This window comes from Vanacampus margaritifer, chromosome 20 (assembly GCF_051991255.1).
Source record: "Vanacampus margaritifer isolate UIUO_Vmar chromosome 20, RoL_Vmar_1.0, whole genome shotgun sequence".
In the NCBI taxonomy this organism is placed as follows: domain Eukaryota; kingdom Metazoa; phylum Chordata; class Actinopteri; order Syngnathiformes; family Syngnathidae; genus Vanacampus; species Vanacampus margaritifer.
In genome coordinates, this window is record NC_135451.1 from 10,791,687 (window position 1) to 10,816,128 (window position 24,442).

The 24,442-nt window shown below is 37.2% G+C and overlaps 1 protein-coding gene across 1 annotated transcript in view; it reads left to right on the forward strand.

Annotated features, from left to right (window-relative positions):
• Positions 1-4,306: 4,306 nt before the first annotated feature.
• Positions 4,307-24,442, forward strand: part of vstm2a (V-set and transmembrane domain containing 2A) — a 51,853-nt gene continuing 31,717 nt past the window's right edge. The window contains exons 1-2 of the mRNA XM_077554671.1: positions 4,307-4,741; positions 5,312-5,478. Coding sequence (XP_077410797.1) covers positions 4,663-4,741; positions 5,312-5,478 — 246 coding nt within the window. The 5' untranslated portion in view covers positions 4,307-4,662. The remainder of the gene's footprint in view (positions 4,742-5,311; positions 5,479-24,442) is intronic.

Consider the following 24,442-nt stretch of genomic DNA (forward strand, 5'->3'; position numbering starts at 1 on the left):
GAACATTAGTTTTGAAATGAAAAGAATGCTTGCGTTGATTTTGTTTGACATTGGAGGTCAGAGAGGACAACAAATTGTAAGCATTCAATGTTTGCTGTGTAACTGCAACTAATAATTTTTCGCTTTCTCCTGCTCCATTCACAAAAAAAAAAACACAATGAAAATGAAGCAAACGTTCCATCGCTGTCTTTCTGTCTGTCTGTCTTTCTATGTGCCCTTCATCTTTACAATACAATTCTAATCTACAAAAGGTGGTAAGTTCACCACCCGAAACGACACAAGTGCAGCAGATTTGCACTCCTTGAGATTCGATCCACCAGTTTAAGCTCTGCGGGGGGGGGGTTCCTTCACATACTGTATTTCAAAAGAGCACCCCCAGTGCACCACATTCAAAGTGAAGTGCTTCCCGCGACAGTCGAAATAAGGCTAATTCATCCTATCCACATTAGAATAATAAGGGCATGAGCAACCATTTTCTTTTTTCTGTATATAATGAAATATTTGATACATCATCACTCGAGCGGTTCTCACTGAAAAAGAATTGGGCTTTGACCAACCTTGGACTTTTCTGTGAGCAAAACACGAGTGTGTTTGCGTGGTTTTAGTAGATGTATTTGCGGCAAGTCTTTCACCAGCATCGTGAGTTTCCCCAGCAGACTGCGGAGCGTTCTGGCCGGTCAAATTTATGACTATGGAGGCATGTATTTATTATGCTTGTCACAAGCATTAAAAAAAAAATATATATATATATATACTCTAAATACATGTTATGCAGCAGCCAAAAATGTGCTCTGTGGTGGAAGGAACAGCTGTGAGGGTATACGTGTCATCGCAATAAAAGTGCGTATGTTAATGGAAAATAAATGCCTGATATATTACTTTTAATGTCGCTTTGGTCCAAACAAACAAATGAACAAAAATAATGTGCGGTTATAGTACAGTACATATTTATCTGTGGCGCCTTGATTAATTAAATTGTGGGTTTTTTTCTTATAAAAAAAAAAAAAAAATCACTGACAAAAAAAATGGGGGGGTGGGTAAAATAAAAAAAATAAAAAAATCTTGGAATTAAAAATATATATATATTTATTTATTTTTTTAATACATTTTTAAAAAGTTTTATGAAAATCCACAAATATTAAAATCTTTTAAGTTGTAATATCACCAATTACTACTAGATGGCAGACATTGCGCTTACTCCAGGTCTTATACTGCTCTATACGATGACATGAGTTAGGCCTAATAATTTTTTTCCCGTATTTGGAATGATATTTAGGACAAACATAAAGGGTCAATAATATTGACATTTTGAGTGATTTAATTTTTGTGTGTGAAAAAAACCAACAACACAAAATGAGTTCTTGCACTTAGTGTTAGTTTGCTGTTCATCACTTTTGTGCAAGGTGAGCCATTAGCACTGGAAAAAAAAAAAAAATCACGTTTCAACTGGGCTGTTTCTGTTTCTTTTCCGTGTTTTTCTGGGTTGGGTCAACTTCCCGCATGAGACTAAAAACATCATGTCTCTACGTGTGAATGTCATCTGCTGATCTGAGGGAGTGGGAGTGTGAAAACCAGTTCATGGGGTGAAGTCGGGTTGCAGGAGGCTTTGTAGATGATGAAGAGGAGTTTGTGGTGGATACTCGAGAGTGTTGACAGCTAGTGGGGGTTTCTTTAGGCCAGGGCTTATTTGGTCAAGGAGACATAAGTACAGGTGGGACTGCAAGCACTAGAGCAAAGAATATATTGTTGGATTTTTTTGGGGAGGGATTTGGATGAAGAGCCATTGAAAAGACTATTACAGTATACAGCGGGCGGATGTATTACGGAGAGTTTCAGCAACGGAAAAGGAGAGGGATCGTTATCGCGGTCTGTGCCGACATGAACAACACTAAAGCAAATTGATCGACTCTTTCTAATATGTTGAGTGACAACATAAATTGCTTATGTAATAATCCGCCCATAATCCCATTTGTATATTACAGGTGACTTCACTTAGTGGCCATATCAATTGCCCGGAAGCAATATTGGTACCCAAATCATTGTTAACCGTCTCGTGGTCTCAATTCAACCTTTGAGGATTATCATGACATGGTTGACTGGGAATACACAGACATAAAAATTAATAAAAAATACATTGGTGTATATATATATATTTTTTTTAACTGATGTACGTTTAAAAACTGACTAGCAATTTATGCTATTGAGCTAACAATATTTAGTGTAACACTTTATAATAACTGCGTTATAACTAGTTAATTGATCTTTAGTAAACTGTTGTGTAATAAGTTATTAACTAACAGTTATTGAGGAATAGGTGTAATTTAAGAATAAATGTTCCAATAACAAATATAAACTATTAACTAATACTCAACAAGTCACTCGTAATTTACCAATAGTGTTTATATGATCTATTATTGGTTTAGTAGGTGTAGTTATGAATCATTAACTATAACTCATTACCTAACAGTTTACTAATGATTAACTATCTTAAAGCAGCATTATAAATCCTTAACAAAATGTAACACATCATTCATTATTCATTTATTAACATTTTACTAATAATCTATTAACTAGTTATAACAGTTATTATTAAGTGTTACCATATTTAGTATGGATTCCTCTATTGCACTGGCAATTCCTCTTGAATCGATTCTGAAAATTAATCACACTTTATGAAGAAAATTGTTTCCCCAATTTTAACTTTAAACTATCTTTTTTTTTTTTTTATTACTCGCAACTGCCACCTCTGGCCCAAAGCGTCACTGCAGCATCTGTGTCAGGCCCGTTCATGGTGTGCGTGCGAGTACGTGCACGATCTTAAAGCGACAGCCACAGTTGAAAAAGGAAGACACAACTTCAAATGAGGTAAGAAAAACTCCGCCCCTCCCCCCCCTAAAGAAACTGGATTATGCGGGGTCCGCACAGTCTACTATAAAGGGAAGATAAAAATCTGATAAGTGCAGTCAGAGTAAAACAGTCAGGGCTCTTCGTATTCATCTAGGCATTGGTGCATGATATTGAAAAAGTTTTAACATGATTTTTTTTAAACGACACAACGCACCTTTAAGAGCATCAGGGCAATCAGATGGAACGTGCCAAAATCTCATTGATTTTCAAATCTCATAGATTTTCTGTATTTTTCTTAGTTCTAACTCGATTACTCTTCCCTCAAATAAGATGTGAGACGTGTTTGCATCAATCATGACACAAAAAGAAAATTAAAAACTGTACACGTAAACACCAAAATATTCAATCAAAACATAGTTTAATATCAAGTTCACTAGTTTAATGCTAACATCTAATTACATACGCCATAGGAGGAGCTAAGAATAATTAGCATAGATGTTATGGTAATCCTTCAAACAGCTGCTACTTTAAATCCCCTTGAAAGTAATTTTTTTTTTTTTAACGCTAACGCTATTTCACCACAATTGATTATTACATATTTCTCAATCAAAGCATGTTATCTTTTAAGCATACGTAATTCAAAAGAAATCTGTGATCTCACTTTACAGGGACTGTAACATGTACGAAGCTGAATCACATACCAAAAAAAAAAAAAAAAAGGGGGGATTCTCTGCCATTTGGGATCAACTTCAACTTTGTAGGGGACCTTCTCTGACTCATGTTGCACAATGTGATTAAAGTAAATCGCAACTTCCCTATATACTGTAATATCCACAAACGTGCTTGTTATTTGAAAATGTATTCAACTATGATCCCCCCCCCCCCCCCCCGCCGCAAAAAAAAAAATCCCATGAAAAACATGAAACGTCTGTGAGTATTCTGCTTCATCTTACTCGTCCGGGTTGTTAATAAAAGAGAAAAGGTGATTTATCCAGATGGCTGCACCCAGATTGTACTCTGAATACATTTCCACAAATCCAAGGAGTGGCACAACGTGTGCATAATGCAAAAGGACTGCATCTTCTCGGTCTGCCCATGAGACTAATAATATTCCAGCGGGATCCTTTCTATACTAATGACTTATGACTTGCTGCTCTTGCCCCCCCCCCTCCTCCTCCCATTTTATGCTACAAGACTGACTTTCCAGAGAGTACCCTGCAAGCTTGGCCACGCCCACATCACATGAAATCATATATAATTGAAATATACAATTTAGTCTTTAAAAACTGCCATTTTTGTTAGGTGACATTTGCTTTCTCATAATAATAAACACTGTGGCCGTTTTACGCATGCAACCTGGAAGATGTTGGAAATGAATAGCCCGAGGTTGGAGCAGCAAGCCGATGTTTAGAAAAAAAAAAAAAAAGTGTGGCGCGAATGCCACACAGTGATTCACCAGCAGACTGACTGACGTCTCTCCGGTGTTGCACGGCAAAAAAAAGTCCCGCAGCTCGCTGGCTTATTTTGCACACTCGAGTCGAGGCGAGCAGTCGACATCAGACGCGGTTGCAGCAGCAACAGACACGCGCGCGGGGGGAAAAGAGAGAGAACGAAAGAGAGAGAGAGAGGGAGAAAAAAAAAAAAAGAAGGACGCAAGAGAGAAGTTGGGCGACGACTGGCGCTAGTTTTGCGGAATGTTCAACCTGCGGCAGCCTCCGTTTCAAAACAGCGACCCGGCAAGTGTTTGAACGCGTCTTTTTTTTGGGCGACTGGCTCCATTTTCGTCCTTTTTTGCGAAGAAAGATCAACAGTGCAATGATGTGGACCTCTCATGATACCGCTGGATTTATTTTCTTGGCTGGCTTTTGTGTGCATTTTGGATTCTCCTTTGAAGGTAAGACTGTAAACTAAACTGTTTATAAAAAAAAAAAGTGCGCAGTGTTTTTTTTTTCTTCCCCTTCCTGGCTTTTAAATCTTGAGCGAGGTTATAAAACGTCCCAGACAACGCCATCATGATGAAAAAAAAAAAAAAGCAACTGGTGACTGCTTGGTATGTTTTAGCGCATCGAGCTCTTTAAAAAATGATTTCTCCAAATCCGAATCGCCCGCTAAACGTCGCTGTCCAAGGTCCTAAAAAGCATCTGCCCTTCATCTTGCATTGATTCCACTTTCTCCCTGCTTCTCGGCGGGGGCATATAATTAAAAACGAGCTCACACATAACAAAAAAAATAAAAATAATTTTTTTATCCAAAATTGCTTCAAAGCTTCCTCTTAAAAGTCATTTTCTCTTTCTCTTTCAATGACATTGAAGTGAGGATTTATTATGATTATTTCTGCATTAAATAATCCCCACAATGCTTTCTCTCATTCCCCCGCTCTCCATCTTTCCTTCACTCATTATCTCTGCCCCCCCCTCCACCCCCCACCCACACACACACACATCTCCCCTTCCATCTTCCGCAGGTCGCTTCACTGATCTCCCCTCTAACATGACGGTTAAAGAGGGACAAAACATCGAGATGGCGTGCGCCTTCCAGAGTGGAACCACCTCCGTTTATTTGGAGATCCAGTGGTGGTTCGTCAAAACGCCGGAACCCGCCGAGGCCGCGGAGGATGTGGATACTGAAGAGGTAAAAAAAAAAAAAAAAGGAGCTGGTTGTGTTTTAAGACGTGTAGAAGGAGTTGAAGAGGAAGGTCAGGAAAATGAAACGTGGGCTGGTCGGAAAGTTTGGTCTGCCTCACGTGACGCTGGCCCCGCGACCCTCGTGAGGATGAGCAGTTAAGAAAATGGATGGATGTGACACTGGTTGAGCAAAATGACATATGGATGGATCAATATGCCCACACTGGGTAGTCAAAAGTATTAACAGAAAAAAAAAAATCCTTAACGCAGACTGTTAAAAAAAATGGAAGAAAATCATTTATCAAGAAATGTTGCAAATTTTTCCACAAAAATCAACTCACTCAAAATTATAATATTGAGATACAATGTTTGTCCTGCATATCATTCATTACAAATCCACCCCAAAAATATAATAATAATAATAAGGCCTACTCACGTTGTAGTATGTGACAAAGTGTAGGCAAACTCAGCCATGACTGCCATCTAGTGGTGAATGGTGATATTACAACTTAGAACTACAACCCATGCACACGCTCGCTTCGGTACCCACATATTCACATATTTTTTTAGTATATTTTTACAATTATTTATTTTTTATAATTATTATTTGATATGGTTTTTTTCCAGTTTTTTTTCTCCATTTTTGGGAAAATAAGGAGAGAATTATTTGATATATATATATATATATATATTGTATAAATACAAATAAAACATTTTTTTTATAATTATTATTTTATATCAGGTATTTTTCCCCCTCAAAATGATGTTTTCTCAGCATTTTTGGGAAAATTCTTTGTTTTGTTGTTGTTTTTTAAATACAAATAAAAATCCAAATGCGTTTCTATGCCTGCCATCTAGTGGTGAATGGTGATATCACAACTTAAAACTCTTCTCCATTTAAAAAAAAAAACAATAATTTTTTGGGTGGGGGGGGTTCTTTTTCCAGATTTTTTTTTTTTTTTTCACATGAGAACTCCTATAGAGTGAACTTATCAATTCATCCAAATGCCTCCTGTGCTCCTAAATCACATTCGGCTGTTTGCCTCCTCAAATAGCGCATTTTCAAATCATCTCAGTGTCTTCCGTCTTGCTTATGACAGCTTGATCTTGAGCCAATCAGCCACCGCTTAGCGGATGACGATGTTTTAAGTACGTTTACCGCGTTCCAAGACGGATGTCAATGCCGGCGTCCATATCGCGCGCATGCGTCAAGACTGACAAAAAGTCGCCGTATTGTCGTGACAAAGAATTGAGCTGAGCCCTTTCGGAAGCAGCGATGACACCGTTTTCAAAATCCACGAGGCTTTAATTATTGTTCCATTGTGGCGCGGTTCTCATAACATCATTGGCCGGGCTTTGAAGTGGATTTGATCCCACATGACTCTTGGGTGTTGGGCTTAAGAGGCCGACTGATGCAGACATTACACCGGAAACCCGGCATTTATGGCTTGGCTGTTTGTCCGCGAGGAAAAGAGAGAGCGAGTGGAATTGATGGAAACTCACAACAATGGCGACGAAGCAAAGTGATGCGTTTGAAAAGGTGGAGCAATTAAGACGTGGCTTGATTGACGTGGCATTTACTTCCAACATCCAAGGACGTATATTTTGTCAACAAATATCGCTGAGAATTTGCTCTTGAGTTACTTTAATGGCACCCCGTGAATAAAGCTTACACAACTTGTCTTCATTCCAAATGGCACATATTCAGTACGGTGCAGAATTTTAAGTACACCTTCAAATGACACATTTTAGACTCTTAAGTTATGTTCAACATTCACGATCCGGGTGGAAAGTCTTGTCGCAGTGCACTTCAAACGTGGCGGGGGGTGGGGGGGGGGGGGGCGACGTTGTGCTGCCGTCTTGTTGTACTTTTCGCATTGGCACGCTTTTCAAGTGTCCCCGAAATATAGCGTTGTTACGTAATGACGGCTGCTCCACATCAGCCTGCCAATAAGTGAGACGAGGCGGGATGGATGCGTGCCCTGATGAGTTTGCAGCCTTTAGTTCAACCCATGGACCAAAGTCTGGAATGGCATTTTTGTTGTTGTTGTTGTTGTTGTAGGCTAATTAAGGTTTTCCAACCACTGGTTTGCAGCCCGATACTGGTCCGGGCTGTTTGACATTGGGACTGCACAAAGATACCAGTTTTATTTTTTTTTTTAAGTAGGGAATTTATTAGGGGTAGGAATCTTTGAATGTCTCACAATTCGATTCCGATTTTTTGGGTCTGCGATTCGATTCAGAATCGATTTTTGATTAAAAATGATTTGATTGACAATGATTTTTGCTTCAATCTATAGATGTGCAAGGAATTGTAATGATCTACTCCAGTCTGACTTGCTAATGCTAATTAGCACGCTACTCGCGGCACTTTTATCACTCAAAAAAACGGATCCACGCTGAAAAAAAACTTTTATTGGCATAACTTGATCGTGACTTTTTCCTTCTACTCTCTAATGTGGCTACAACTTAACAGTGTATTAAACCGCGTGGAACCACACTGCCCCTCAGTGGCCAAACAGGGTACAACATGAACAGCGCTCCAAATAAAGGCACACACAAAGGCAAGACAGTATAAAATAATTTAAATAAAATAGATTTTGGGACATTTAAAACTGATTCTGAATCGTACTAAATGAGAATCGCGATTCTTATGAGAATCGATTTTTTGGCACACCTCTAGAATTTATATCAGCCAAATGTGGAAATATACGTCAGCAAAGCCTTATATATGTTTGCAGCCAATACCCAACAAATAAATTATGTGTTCTTTGTTTTGCATTATAACTAGAATTAACATTTTTAAATAGATTTTTTAATGTGCATCTTCCTGGGAAGGTGGACAGTTTTATTAGTGAATCACTTCTCAATTATTTTTTGTCACACCCCGCCAGGAAAAATAAAATGATTTGCGCCCCACCAACTCTCCGCTGTGACTGGAAAATTGTCTAAATTGTTTTGTCAGAACACCTCTGCAGAGGAGCTAATTACTGCTAATGCTCACTCTCTGAGGATGGGAGCGCTACTGCCACCTACTGCACTGGATGTGCAATTACATTTTTTCCTAGAATAGCAAAAATAAATAAATAATAGGGCCCGGTTAGGCATTTTTTGAGGCCGATGCCGATACTGTGGGTATGTGTGTGAATATTCGTTATTTGAAGGAAAAACACTCCCAAAGTCAATGCTAACCTCCTGTTAGCATTTGAATGTGATCACCCCTTCGCTTTTAGCATTAGCGCTAGGCTAGCGATGTTTTCTAAAACGAAGAATGTTTTGTATTTAAATATACATAGGGATGTCATTTTTAGCGTCATGTGTTTAGTTTTACAGTTAACTCCAACGCTACACACTTGCTAGTTGCTAATGCTACGCAAACAAAATGGTGCATTCGGGGTAGTTTCACAGCATCGGAAACTTTGTTTTTCTTTGATGATAACATTAAGGGGAAAATAATTGTTTCGCCCGATGTTTGAGGGGCAATAATCGGTCGATTATAATCGGCGGTCTATTAATCGGTCGGGCCCTAATAAATAAATAAATAAAAATGAAAGTCGTTCTAGCAACTAAGCTAGTAACTGAGGGATATGATTTTTCACCTTTAAATTGTTACATAAGCATTTAAAATGCATAACACTCAATGTGACTTTTACAAACTGATGATGATCACCGTTCACTGTAAAAGTAGTTTCATAATATAATATTACTTAGTCATGAGTAATTCAGTAAATGTCACAATGCCAGTGATACGCTTACCGCATTACATATGCAGCCTTTATTCATTAAACATAAATTACAACGGAGCCTATGGCTATGAAGTCAAATGTAAATAGATGTGAAATGCAAATGTTCTTGTTATAAGGTATTATATCACATAGGAGAACCACATGACGGAATAATTAAAAACAAAAAAAAACGGTAGACTTCTAACTTGGCACTGGCCTTATTTCTGTCAGTTCACTACTTAGCCAATGTACAGGGTGCGGGCCTGTGTGGGGCCGATAACACATCAGACGAGCACTTTTTAACCTGGGGGGCTGTGGCAAAAGAAGGGGGCAGCTGATAAATGTTTTTTTTTTTAATCCTTGGAAATCACCAAAGCGGGGGGGGGGGGGGGGGGGGTTGGGGGGGAGTTGTATGCACATAAAGTACACACATGTAAATTTGCGTTACGAAACACAAATTGCTGCTTCATTACTTATGCTACGGCAGCAGCAGCTCTCATTCAAAGCGCCACTTCATCAAGGTGCTCTATATGTTCCTTTCCCCCCTTAACAAAATGTTTATTGTTGGAAACGCTGAAGGGGGGGATATCAGCCATTATGAACAAAACACAATATTATGCATAGCTCCAGATGCCTATATTAAAATGTCTCTTCAAAAGCGACTGCTTAATGGCGGGTGCGCGCGAGAATACCCTTGATGATAGTAAAGTGCGCGGATGAGGCACGTCAGGAGTCATTTTATTCTAATCAATATAAACACTGGCTTGTATGTGGAAAAACTAATTTATTCAGTGGGCTCTCTGCCTGCTGTTTGTTTATCATATCAATAAATCATTGAGGCAAACTCCTATCATACATATTGTAGAATGTTGTTTTTTTAAACCTTATATGAGAATACTAGCAATACTAGTAAGGGAGTCATTGATTGGCGGTATAGAATATGAATCAATGGATTAGGGATTAGGGATCGAACCGTGCTGCGAAAAAGCAAAAAATGTGTGCGGAATTGAGGCCAACTCAAACAACGGCCAGGGCTCAGGCACCGACCAATCACAGCTCACCTGTTTTCTGAAGCTGAGCTGCGATTGGTTGTTACCTGACAACTGAGCAACATTTGATGTCATCTTCAGTCGACAGCAAGTGGCAAAATGGCCGCCCCCCCTGCGATGGATAAAAATGGCGGGATTTTGCTTACAAATGTAATATTAACTCATTCACTGCCATTGACGGCTATAGACGTAAAAACATTTTTTTCACTTTTTTTGACAAGAGTGTGAAAATTTAGAGAATATTATTGTACATTTAGAACGGACATAAAATTTGTGATTAATCGTGAGTTAACTATTGAAGTCATGCGATTAATTACAATTGCAAATTGACGCCCCCAATTTTTAATAATGTAATCGCCTGATGCCCCCTAATTTTTAATAATCTTTTCTTTTCTCCAGGAAAAAAGAAAGAGAAAAAAAATAAATAAATAATCTTCTTTTTTTTTTTTTTTTAAATAAAATAAAATAAAAGATTATTTGAAAATAAGTCTAGGTTTTCATACTCTTGTTAACAAAAGTGGGGAAAAAAATTAAACTAATAGAAATAGTTAAAAAAAAAATTGATTATAACCGTCAACGGCAGTGAATGAGTTAATCAGAATGTCATTCTTAGACTAGTGAGGTCACATATATCATATTATTGTCCAAAAAATGTTTACGGTTGACTTCCGATTTAAATAATGGCACTGGTAGGTCATAAATGCAGTTATGAAATTGTATCATATTATACCTAATAGATATATTAAAAGGTGTATTTCACGGCTATAACCATAAGGCTAAAATATTGTCTTGAACCAAATTCATAACAAATTCATTCTACATTTAATATCTCCACTGCCTGAAGTGCATTGCGGCACCGCGGCTGCAATTCCCTGATGTTAAACCACAATTCCATTTAAGTGAGACACATTTAAATCTACACTAAGAGAGAAGAGAGGACATAATGCAAGACGGCCCCGCAGCTAAATACGGGCTAAGCCGACCGGGTCCTGCGGTGCAAATAGAAATGGACCATAATTGACTATTGCCTAAAAGATGCACTGGCGCTCTTTGACCAAAAATGCAAGCTAATCATAACACAAGCGACTTATTTTTTTTTTGCGTGTTGGTAAGCGCGACGATTGAATCCATTAAACGCCGTGCCCTTTCGGACCTCACTGTCCGCCTAGCGCCGCGATCCTCTTCCGGCGCTTGAACTGACAGAACGCCACCTGCGGTCCTGATGTGCGATGCATCATCCGGCTAACTGCCGCCATCAGCCTCGTAGCCCACACGGGTCGGTAATGATTGTAATGCTTTCCAAATGGTTTGCGGTGAACGCGAGCTCCCTGCGGGATGCCGCTTGCGCACCCACACACACACACTGACAGGTGCTTCCTGTTCTCGTTTTGTTATTGGACTGCTTGAAGCTCACTGTCAGGCTCGGGTACAGTCGTCGGTCACAGAAGCTTTTGTTCTTTTCGAATCGATGGCAGCTAGTCTGTTGCTGCGTTGCGGTGCAAATGCTCACTGCGGGGGTTCTAATTACCCGAAGGAAATTGCGTTTATTTATAGTTTTTTTTTTTAATAACATTTGTAGGGTTGATGCAAGATTATTTGAAGTGTAGTTTGAAAGCTGAGATGGGCGTCAGTTCCCCTGCAACTCTGAATAAGTTAGTTTTTCTTTCATTTTGAGTTTTGTTTTTTAAATTTAGTTAGTTTTAAGGATGGTTCTGTTAGTTTTTTATTAGTTTTAGTTATTTAAATAAATGGTTAGTTTTAGTTTAGTTTCAGTATTATTTTGCGTTTTTTTTTTTTTTAAGTAACAGAATAATTGTAACAGAGTAATTAAAAAAAACATTAAAAAAAAAAGAATAATTGTAACATAGCAATATTTTAAAAAAACATTATGGTAAATTGAAAAAAGTAACATTTCTTAGCTAGCGGCTGAGTTAAATGAAAAAGCAGGCGAGCCAAGCTATTGGAGCTAAAAGTCAAGTCAGCAGGCAAAATTGTCGCCTAGGAATGACATCATCTGAAGGTGCTTTTCTATTGGCTGCTGCTAGATGATGTCACTTCTGTGTGACACACTTTCAAATGTCCTCATTCCGGTTAATATCGACATCAATGCACTTGAAATCACATTTGAAATCATCCCCAAAAGTGTATTATATTAATTACCAAAGACTAAAAAACAGGACATATGCGCTATAATTATTATTATTATTTTTTTTTTAAAGAAAACTAAGACTAAGTTTTTATTTTATTTTGTTAAAGAAATTGTTTTTTTGAATTTTAGTTTTTTTGTTAATTTTCGTTACGCAGACGCACAGACATCATTATGCGGAAAGACGTTATTCAGCTTTTAACTTTATACGGTCAATAAAAGACCTTATATTCATGTCACTCACCGCCGCCATGTTTCGCCATTTTTGTTTTACCTCTGTTTGTGTATTTCTAGTGGGTTGCGCCATTGCGATTGAAAATAATTTTGAAAAGGCCGCAGACAAATCAACGTATTCGAATGGCAACGTAAGATGGCCGCCGCGCGTACAAGTAGCCCTTTACTCAAAAGACCAAGATCCCTTGCAACTAGAGTATGCAAAGAACACAAACCAAAGAATATTCAGGTTAGAAAAGGGGTACCCCAGGGGTCTTATTCGGGGTTTTGCATGTTTACGTGACCTTTCAAAACGCTTACTGACCGCATGGAAATGTAGTCTGTGCTGAAGTGAGGGGAGGAGCTTAATTAAGTCAGGCCGTGTCTAATAGAGTGCATTGCCGCCATCTTGTGGTATCTATAGACAATTACAAACCTTTTTAGTATCAGTCAGTTCAGTTCCCCCATGAATATTATGGATTTACCGTAGATGCCATGCAAACTAAACACTGGCATCACCCCATGGCTTACTTTCATGTTTTCCATGACTGCTTATTGATTTTCTATGTCTGTGTGCATATTGTCAATTGGATCCGTGCGATTTGGCCTGCTCTCTTGTATCACTTCACAGCACCTGTGGTGTCGGCTGTCATTACTAGTCTCACTACACTACCTGGACTTTATTGCCTCTTCACGGAAGCGCTACACTCTACTCTAATACATTAGTCTGTAAAAAAAAAAAAAAAAAGACTGTATGTCGATATCATATCATATCCCAGTGGGTAGGATACTGTGACTGCTCTCTTTTGATTGCCGACCCTTTCGGGGTACTTGTGTTTACTGTATATCAAATAATTTGAGTCAGGTTATTGATAAAGGAAATGTGGTGTTTTTTTTCTTCCTGAAAACCCAATTTCAGGTACTCATTGCAAGCTCCACGTTCAAAATAAACCTCATTAGTCAAATCATCGTTTTGTGTCTGAAGGTCAGTCACAATGAATAATTACAGACCTAATTAGAATAGGCGCTTAATATTAAAAACATTCAGTTATGGCCATGTTGGTGTGATGGTTGAAAGGGCACGGAATTTAAGGTCATCCTCTCCCCATTCTCTACCATCTTCTTCTGGAAGATCATTCTCTCAAATGAGATATCACTGAGCTCTGATGTTTGGAACTTTTCCCCCCAAGGAATTTCTACATGAAGTGCTAGCTGCATATCAGAATCATGGCCCATATTCCGAAAGATTCTGAGAATCCTCTCAAAGATCTCCTAACAGGACAGAAATTCTCATCTTCGTGGGGAAATGTGGTCGACCCGGTGCTAGGTTTTGAGTGATCATTTCAAAATCTGTGATTGGTTGATCGTAAAAGCCTACTAAAATAAAAATAAAAACTAAATAAAAGACAAAAAAAAAGGCAACAATGGGTAAAGCACTAGATGTATTTGTCAGGTTCAGTCAACTTAGAACATTTAATAAAGAACAGGCAAGGAAGGCAAAGAGACTTCGATTCTTTTTGCTCGCGAGGGGAACAGACAGAGATGTGCACAGTTACAAACTCCTACCGCTTTGAAGCACATTCTGCCCACCCTTTCTTTTTATTTCTTTTAGAGCGCTCCCTGGTTACACAGTCGTTGTTGCTCTAAAGGTCGGGGGAACAAACAGCAGCAACCATCACGGATATTAGTCATTGTGCAGATAATAATACAGACGTGTCTTTCTTCGGCGCTGAAGGTTTCAACAGCCAAAGTTCAACAGTGTTTCAGCCGTTATTTTGTGATTAGGGCACGGTTCCTGTTTTGCAGCTGTAAGAGCATGAGTCATGCTTTGCAATACTATAAGAGTAAATATGGGATAACTTACGTCAGTGTTTCCCACAGATTTTGAAATGTACTTAGGTGGGTGGACGTTGGGGGGGGGGGGTCTCTCTCTCTCTCTATATATATATATATATATATATATATATATATATATATAACACTTTAAAAAATATATTTATTAAATTTTCTTGAAATCTACTTAAGTCGTGGCCACTTTACTTGGGTGGCCTGTCACCATTTGTTTTGCATTTATTCTAACAGTATTTTCATTTAAAGAAGAAGTAAAAGCAACGTTTTTTTTATCTTGCCAAACACTGTTGCCGTGGCGACGCACTGATTTTGATGAGATCTCACCTTAGGAGCAAATATTTTTTTAGTTTTATAGCGTTTATCTTTACTCTTCACTTTTAGGGGACGTTCTAAGGAAATATCATGATTCTAAGAATACTCTTAAAATGTGTCCACTAGGACCAACTCTTTGCACTAATAAACTTCAGGAGTAGGGCCCCAGATATATTAGGAATTTGCCTTCTCAACCTGTCTAAGAAATGACTAACAGAAGGAGATAGAATGGGAAGCCTGACTGCCCACTAGTTAGCGCCCCGAGTTTTTTTCTTCTTGATTTTTTAGAATAATTGAGGCCTTAGTAGAATCAAATCAATTGTCTTATAAGGATCCACTGGCATTCAAACATTCTGTTTTAAAATCTGCTCTATAACGTGTTTTTAATATTTTCGTAGCTTATCACATGAAATGATTGGCTACGAAAACGAAATCAGATTCTGTGCAGTTTTGATGTCCGCCTTTGCTTGATTTCCCCCCGCGCAGATTGCCGAGGCTTCTATCAAATAATAGCAATTTATTGTCGAGCGCAAGAGCGGACGGCAGCTGTGGCGTTACATCTGCAAGTGCGCCGCAGAGCACCCGAGTCGCAGTGGATTGTCTTGCTTTAGCCTGATTGGCTCCACGCCCGAAACGCAATGTGTCACAGTTTGACCCAGTGGGATCAAAGCTCTATTAGCGGCATCATGTCGCATCAAGAGCCAGTTACCAAGCATCGCTTTTTGATGAGCTCGGAGTGAAAATGGGCGGGGACAACATCGCTTGGACATCTTTGGCACGGAATTAATCACCCTCGGTGTAATGATAATGATTTTCATCTGTTGCCGTTTTGATTTGTCTATCTTGTACGTGCCAAACAAAACTTGGATTCGAAATTTGTATTGTTGATTTTGTATTTATATGCATTCGGACGAATAAGATGGTGGGGTGAAGGGATGAGCAGATGGGAAAAAACATATGGGAGTCGTGACGCAATGAGGGTACTTGAAGCCTCTAGGTAAATATGTGCAAGATTTATACATGCGTGCAAAATTATTCTCATTTACTTTCCCATGTGAATCGACGTGGCTCTTTTTATTGCTCGGACGAATGACGTGAACGCGGTTGACGCTGGAAGCGAGGAATTGATTCATTCGAGCAAGCTGTCAGTATTTCTTTGTGATTAGTTAACAGTGGGATGCATTTACAGCATTCATTTTTATTAAAGTATAATGTTTAAGGCCCACAATAATATCAGCAGATCAGTGATGACTGCATCAAGGGCTGTCACCATTGACCATTTCAATCAATCAATAAAACTTTATTTATATAACCACTCAAAATGCTTTAAAACCCGTGGGCAGTATTTTATTTTGAAATGGCTTGGTCAGAACCAACAAAAAGCAAAAAAAATGGTCACAATAACGCCTATGGGTTAAATGAGTTAAGAACTCCCCCTAGAATAAAACCGAAATTGATGTTTTTACTTTAGTAGTATTGCTTAAATTCGGATTAAAGCAGTGTGTAAAAATGATGTCTTGAGTACGAAAGCGAAGAAAGAAAGATGTAACTTAGATTAGTTTGTTAACATCTGATGTATTAGTTGTTGGAATGTCAATTTTTGGCCGATACCGATTATTAGTAGCCAAGGATGCCAATAACCGATATTTGGAGATGATATTCATTTTCACTAAAAGGGAAAATATTGGCATAAAAATTTGGGGAAAAAATACAAACTCCAGCTCAAATTTTTAAGCATATATTTATTGAGCAACTTTTAGGGTTCGTAAAATCGTAGTCAATAAACATCCTTGTTTTGAAAATCGAACGAAAAGTTCCGGGATCTCCCAGGATCAGTAGCATGTTTTCAAAAGTAAAAAAAACTTCCAACAATTGTTTTATACAGTAAATAAAATATTAAAAAATTTCAATATATCTGAATTATTAAATTTTCTACTTATCTTAGCTTAAATTAAAAAAAAAAAAAAAAACAGAAAGTGCAGAGAGTTGCCAGGGTCAGCATCATCTCTGAAAATAAATAAATAAATAAATTAGTTCCCTGAAGTTAACGCTTTTTTTTTTAATAGATCTATTATCGCCCATATGATTCTTCAAAATGGCCGATGGCGATATTCATCAAAATATTGAATCGCTCATGATTTGCTGACATTACAACCTCCAAGTTTTGTTGTGGCGTTTAAAACCCTAAAAAAAAAAAAAAAATCAAAGTGTCTATTCTGGACATTGACACGTTATTACTCAATTATCTATTAATTGTCCTGAGTGTATATTTAAGATGCATGGCTGAGGAGATTGAAGGTTATCGGTTTAACCTTCCATTCCTCTGGAGACGATTGCCTTTGAGTGAGCCGCTGAACTATGAATCGCTCGTTACGAGCCGCGCGGGAACCGCCGCTGTCGGAATGTTGTGAATTATGTTGCACATGCAATGAAATATAAACCCCGCTTACTATGTTTTATTCGATTGCTTGACTCGATTTTGTACCGCAACTGGAAGGACTTGGCACATGACGTCTGCTGTGTGGAATTTGGCGGGATCGATTTTAAAATAACGTGTATTATTGTTTTATTTGGTCCATTTTAAAAATACGTGTTTGTTTCTTTTTAGGCTTGAAAAACGAATCGTAAAACAAGTCAAAACAAGTTATTACTACCTTGATTTCTACAATTCTATCATTCTTTCTGTTGACGATTTTCTAAATACTGCATTTGCCGTTATTGTCTTACAGTTGCTTGAGTGTGACTGCGGTTTGTTTGAAGGTTGCGGTTGACATTCTTCACCAGAAGCGTATTTCCTCGGAGTGCAGTAATAAGCCCTCAAATTATTTTATGGATCAATCCTTCTCGTTGTGATCGCACAATGCATAAAGAATTGTAAAGGGCTCTGAAGAATTACCAAATGGTTCTTAGTAGTTCTTAACCGGGGTTCAATCGAACCACAAAGGTTTGGTGAGTCAGTCTCAGGGCTTGCATAAATGTACACACCCCAGTGGTGTTGGGAAAAAAAATGTTGTGATTCAAAGTGAAAATGATAAAGCAGCAGTTGAAAAATGGTGCCGATAAGAAGCATGTAGCAAGTGATGATGTTTGACCTCAGCTACCTTTGGTCATCATAGTTCAGTTGTCTTAATAAAAACATGGTTCTTGCTTTGACGGAGGGCACCGATGAAAAGGATGATAAGGAACATGTAGCTTATTTATTTGATATCTTTGATATCCATTTGAATGAAAAACAGAAAATGCAATTATGAACTATTCCTACAATTTTACATTACATGATGTACTGTATACTAAGACTAGATTACATTGAATTACTCTATTTCAACGTTGGATCATTCAGGAATAATCAATCATTCACAGTTGGCTGCACTGAGAGAAAAGGGGGTGATTAATTATGCACATTCTACTTTCAGTTATGTTTTTTTTTCAAAGTTTAAAATATTGTTTACATTTCGTTCCACTTCACATGGTGTTTATTCACCCCCCCCCCCCAAAAAAAAAATCTAATTTTTGCTTTGTATGAAGCTTGAAAATTGGTTAAAAGGTCAAAAAGTTCAAGGGGTGCTAATACTTTTGCAATAGGAACTAGTTAACTGCTGTGTAATACTTTATTATTCACAAACTTAATCCGATAAAAATATTCCACCTCAACCAGTTTTTTTTTTTTTAAACCACTGTGAGTTCAACATTGGATCATTCAGGAATCATCAATCAGTCAGTTGGCTGCACTGAGAGAAAAGGGGGTGAAAAATGTCTATCTATTTCTACTTTCAGTTATATATATTTTTAAAAAGTTTAAAATATTGTACACATTTCGTTCCACTTTACTTGGTGTTTATTCTTTACCAAAAAGAAAAAATCTATTTTAAAAAATCATATTTTTACTTGAAGCCTGAAATGTGGTAAAAGGTCAAAAAGTTCAAGGGGTGCTAATACTTTTGCAATGAGAACTAGTTAACTGCTGTGTAATACTTTATTATTCACAAACTTAATCCGGTAAAAATATTCCACCTCAACCTGTTTTTTTTTTTTTTTAAACCACTGTGAGTACTCCAGTTCAACATTGGATCATTCAGGAATCATCAATCAGTCAGTTGGCTGCACTGAGAGAAAAGGGGGTGAAAAATGTCTATCTATTTCTACTTTCAGTTATATATATTTTTAAAAAGTTTAAAATATTGTACACATTTCGTTCCACTTTGTGTTTATTCTTCACCAAAAATAAAAAAATCTATTAAAAAAAAAATCAGATTTTTGCTTGAAGCCTGAAATGTGGTAAAAGGTCAAAAAGTTCAAGTTTGCAATGAGAACTAGTTAACTAACCACTGATCCTACTGTGTAATACTTGATTATTCACAAACTTAATTCCTTAAAAAATATTCCACCTCAACTTGATTTTTTTTTAACCCACTGACCTTTGACCTTTCCTTGTGTTCTATAATACAATATTCTCCATCCATTTTCATCCCGAGCCACACGTATCCACTCATATTTTCAAGTCTGCATTCAACCCCGTCGTTACGTGACAGAGGTTAAACCATCGTCACATATCAGGGGTCAGAATCCCGCGGTGGCCCAACCCAAACGCCGATCGAGATAAGACCATCTCGGAGATGTGATTCTGTCTCCGCTGCCACTATTAGTCCCGACACCGCTGTTACACTGTCAACCGGGGGAACGTTAATCCAATTCAGTGTCACGATGCAACTTGTCAAATCGGCGGGACTCCTTTTTTCACGCTGGGGCTCCTTGAAAGGGTTCCGCTTTGACAGACTACTTCCGTCCAGCGGCAATTCAATCATGATGCATTTGTTTTTAGTAGTAGCATAATACAATTACGTTTTTATACATATTTTATGAGGAGTTTCTTCTTGTCATATTAAAAAACTCCCAAACCTGTTCAAGGTAGGGACTCGCAAGAGCGGATTATAATTGTGCGTAGGGTCTTCATTATGAAATGACACATTAACATTTAAAACAGACACACTAGAGACAAATACTAAATTCATGTATTTAATCATTACACTGCACGGCTAGACTTTTAATAAGACCACCCCGGTATTCGCGGGGGGATTGTGATTGAGAACTGCCGCGCATAACGAAAATCCGCAAGTAAGTGACGGCCCTCGAAAGAGGCTCGCTTTATTGTAATTGCCTGTAGATCCCAGAAGATCGCGGAACATTTTACAAGAATGTTGACATTTATGCTTACAAATTGGTTGTGTATAGTCTTCATTAGAAAAACTAATTTGAATTGTCATATTAATTGGGCTTTGCTTATGGAATAGAATTTTGCCTACGAGCAGTTATGGAAGCATATTGCATTTACTTGAGAAAAAAAACAACATCTGTTTTTCTGACTATTTTTGGCGGGGGGAGCTTTGTTTTTTTGTGTGTAATTTTTCTCTAATTTTCTGTTTTACTTAATACGGTATTTTTTTCTATAATTAAAAATATTTTTTTAATCCTGTTTTCCTGACTATTTTTGTGGGGAACTTTTTTTTTTTTCTGAAAGTTTTTTTCAGTTTTACTTAATATTTTTTCTGCGATAAAATATATATTTTTTTAATCCTGTTTTTCTGACTTTTTTTGGGGGGGGGTATTTTTTTTCATTTTCTGTTTTTCTAAATATTTTTTCCAGAGTAATTTTTCCTCCTGTTTTTTTGGATATTTTTTTGAATTTTTTCTATTACAGAAAAAAACTGAAAAAAAATTTTAAATAAAAAAAAACACAGGATCGCCCCAAAATTTGTGTAAATCCAATACGCTTTCGTAGGCAATTATTATTATTATTATTATTTATTTTTAGTTTTTTTTCCTTAATCGCATCTTATGTTAAAAAAATGAAGCAGAAGAACAACAACAACAACAAAAATCAATGCTCCTACTTTATTTTTCCAAGTAAAATGAAATGCCAATGCAATTAATTCCAAAAGAACATATTAAGCTGGGAGCCTTGCTCAAAAGAAAATGGGAATAACATTTACTCATCGATCAATATATTCTGACTTTTTTCTTTAAATTGCAACCTCATTCTGTGTACATATTTTTCTTTTTCCTGTAATTTGAATGGATTTTTTTCCAGCACTTTCATTTGTTTTGTTTTGTAACATGTTCCAGTAAAATAATTAAACAAGTTTGAGTCATCAAACTTGAAAACAAGAAAGCGTCACCACATAAAGCGGGACACAAGGGAATTTCATTTCAATTCAAAATGGCAGCTGGCCCCTGCCCCAAGCATGTGAAAAGGATGATTTGTCGGCCCATAATGCTTTGCCTGAAGAGGCTAGATTTAATGTAGAGGACTTTTATGGGCAATCGTGATTCATTTCACTAATGATCTGCACTCTTCGGATTCATCTTAACATTTAATTAAATCACCGTTGTCCAATATGAATCCTGAATTGTATTTTTAGTGCGGAAAATTATCTTTTAACCTTTTTTTTGGGGATCAGTTGAAAATGATAACAAGACGTTATTTAATTGAAGTAAAAAGCTGAATCCAATTGTCCGCAGCTGTATTCAATTTACCGGCGGTTATCATCAGCACGTTTTTGCATTTAACATGTTAATAACCTGTAACGCTGCCAACACAGAAAATTATGAATGGTAACAACTCTCCATTGAACGTTTGGTTTTTATAGCCACAGATTCAAGTTAAATAAGGGAAACTTTTGGCCCTAATGAAAACTAAATACACTTAAAAACCTGCCAGGCATTATTCAGTAGTTAAATTGGATCTGATCATTAAACAGGTTTTGGACAACAAATACTAATCAGGGTCCCTCAGGAATAAGATTTAAATTTAAAATACAAACTCATGCTGTATTGAAACTTTCTTACAATAAACGTCTAACTGAATCGTACACGGCTTGTCATAATAACCCATGAGATGGCGGCTCGCACTTGCAATTCTCTATAATTAATTATAGTGTATCTAATCCTCCCCCAGTTGACGGCATCAAAACGAATAAAACAAATTAGTCATGAGAGGATGCTTCAACTTTGGATTTGCTGGCTTTATTTTGTTGCGCGGAATGATAAATGTCACACGCAGATTCATCTTCCGGGGTGATAGAGCAGAAGAAATAGGGAAAAAAAAGTAACAAGAGTAACAACGATAACTATATATCTATAACTTTCAATCTCTGTCGGCGCACACAGTTAGCTTGCTTGCTAGCTAGCTTTGTAAACAAGAAGTACACCCTTTAGTTTCTGTTCAAATTTGTCCTCAATGCTAAGAATATAAATGGAACATGCTTAGGGAAACCATATTTTTTGGAAAGTATTTATTCTTACTCTATGCGTTGATCATAGTTGTGATGTTGTAATACTAACACTGATATTGTTTCATAATGTAAGTTAGCTTGCTTGCTAGCTATTTTTATACAAAAAAAACACACACACACCCTTTAATTTCTGCTTTGCTTATATTTATGGAAGAAAACTATATTATGGGAATTATAAGTCTTACTGTATGCGTTGATCATTATTGTGATGATGTAATGCTAAGACTGATAGCCTGTTGTTTCCTAATGTAAGTTACCTTGCTAGCTAAGAAACTAAGCTACTCTTTAGTTTTTACTTTGCATATATTTATGGAAGATGGTGGAGAAAACTATATTCTGGGAGTTATGTAGTGTAAATAAATGTGTTGATCGTTTTTGTGATTCAAGGTTTAAGTGGGTAAGAAATTAAAACGTATTTACATTTGGGTGGCCGAAATGAGAGAACGGTTAAAATCATTTTTACTTCCTTTCTGTTTTTTTATGCAATAAGCTTGTTGACAATAATATATTACAGTTTTGTGTGTTGACATTTGGCATTTATTTATCAGACTACTTGAGCTTTATTGTCATTGTGTTTTACCTGAACGACGGATGGGCAGTTTGGCCACAATAGACAGGAGCCGTTATTAAAAAAAAAAAAATAGATAGATATATAAAATAAAATTTAAAAAAAATAATAATAAAAAAAAAAAAAAAAAAAGAGAAAGCAATGATGATGACATGTCAAATCGGTAAAATTGCCGAATTAACAATACTGAGCTCTCGAGAGAAAAAAAAAAAAAGAAGGAAAAAAAAAGACAGGAGCCGTTATTAAATGCGAGTGGATGATAACGGCTGAACAATTTGTCCTCCACACTTGTGAAATGATTGCTATGCCATATCAGTAACAAAACAGTGACACACTTCGGTGTCAACGTGTAGGAAATCACGGACACAGTACTGGAAAATAAATATATAAAATATTATAGCAGAATTTCTTTTCAATTAATCAATGTATGCTAATGAATTTATGGGTAGTAGACTTGTTAAAAATATTACAATTTCGATGATTTTCTTCCAAGAGAGCTGAGGTTTTGGTTTATTGACCACATCAGAAAAGAAATACATTCACACAAAAAATGAGCCAGACATCATTTAGAATGATTTCCTTCTGTTCATTTAAAGCCCTGTGCGGTTTCACTTGGTCAATGACGCACAAGATTATGTGTCAAAATGAACAAATGCAGACAAGAAGGATTTCTACCTTTGGTTCCTCGGAGGATGAGATGAGCCGGAGCACATTAAAGAGTGCGATTAGATAAAAGTGCTGTCAGTGCTGATGTGATGACAGGCCGGGTTTCGCCAGCAAAAAGACTGATGCTGACAGAAAAGGGAGAGGGAGGAAAGGAAGGAATTAGCAGGAGTATTGAAGAAGGGATCGGAGAGCTGGAAAATCTCTCAGGTGGAAATCAAACGGAGGTAATGCCTGTGATGCTGCGGCGGTATTTTTGGTCTGCTGCCACAATCTGTTCTTGGATGCTGATTGACATGCAAATGGTCAGTGTTGCCACGGTTACCCAAAAAAAGTCACTTGGTTACCTTACTGATGACTTCTTTTTTTAAAATGCTTCAAATGTACCATACACCAAATATTTCTTCAAATTGGACATTTTGTTTTGAAGCTAGATAACACTTTGTACATACAACCAATGTTAATATTTTCATCTTTAGCGGTCGCAAAACTCACTATAGGGATCCTATTTTCCAGTTTTGTTGCATGTGCAAAAATATTCATGCAACAGACTGACTACTATATTCGATATTTTTCATCGTAATCAATCGCATGACTTCACTAGTTAACTCACGATTAATCAAAAATGTTATATCTGTTCTAAATGTACAATATTTTTTTCTAGGTTTTCATACTCTTTTTTTTTTTTTTTTACAAAAGTGGGAAAAATGTTAAACGAATAGAAATAATTAAAATGAATTTTTGACGTCTATAGCCGTCAATGGCAGTTAACGTGTTACCAGCATCACTGCAAATTGTTCCAATTTAAAAAAAATAATAATAATAATAATCCCATTCTCAACAATCAATTACAGTCAAAAGAATCAGTTAGTTCCCAAGTTAAAGTCTTCCCGGTAACTGTGCTACACAAAAAAGCACCAAAAAAATGGGTCCCCACCCGGCCCCCCTACATCCAGGGATAATAGAGCTGTCACAGTGTTTTGACTCGGGGTATTGATTCTGCCGTTAATTGCTTTTGGGCCCGCTGGCTGGATAGCAGTCCAAGGATATTCAACGTAATGTGTTGTTGCACTAGAGCAGTCATAACAGTGATCGTACAGCGATATGGACACGCGTGTCATAAGCGGGCCGTCATTGTTAGATCAATTGGGACCG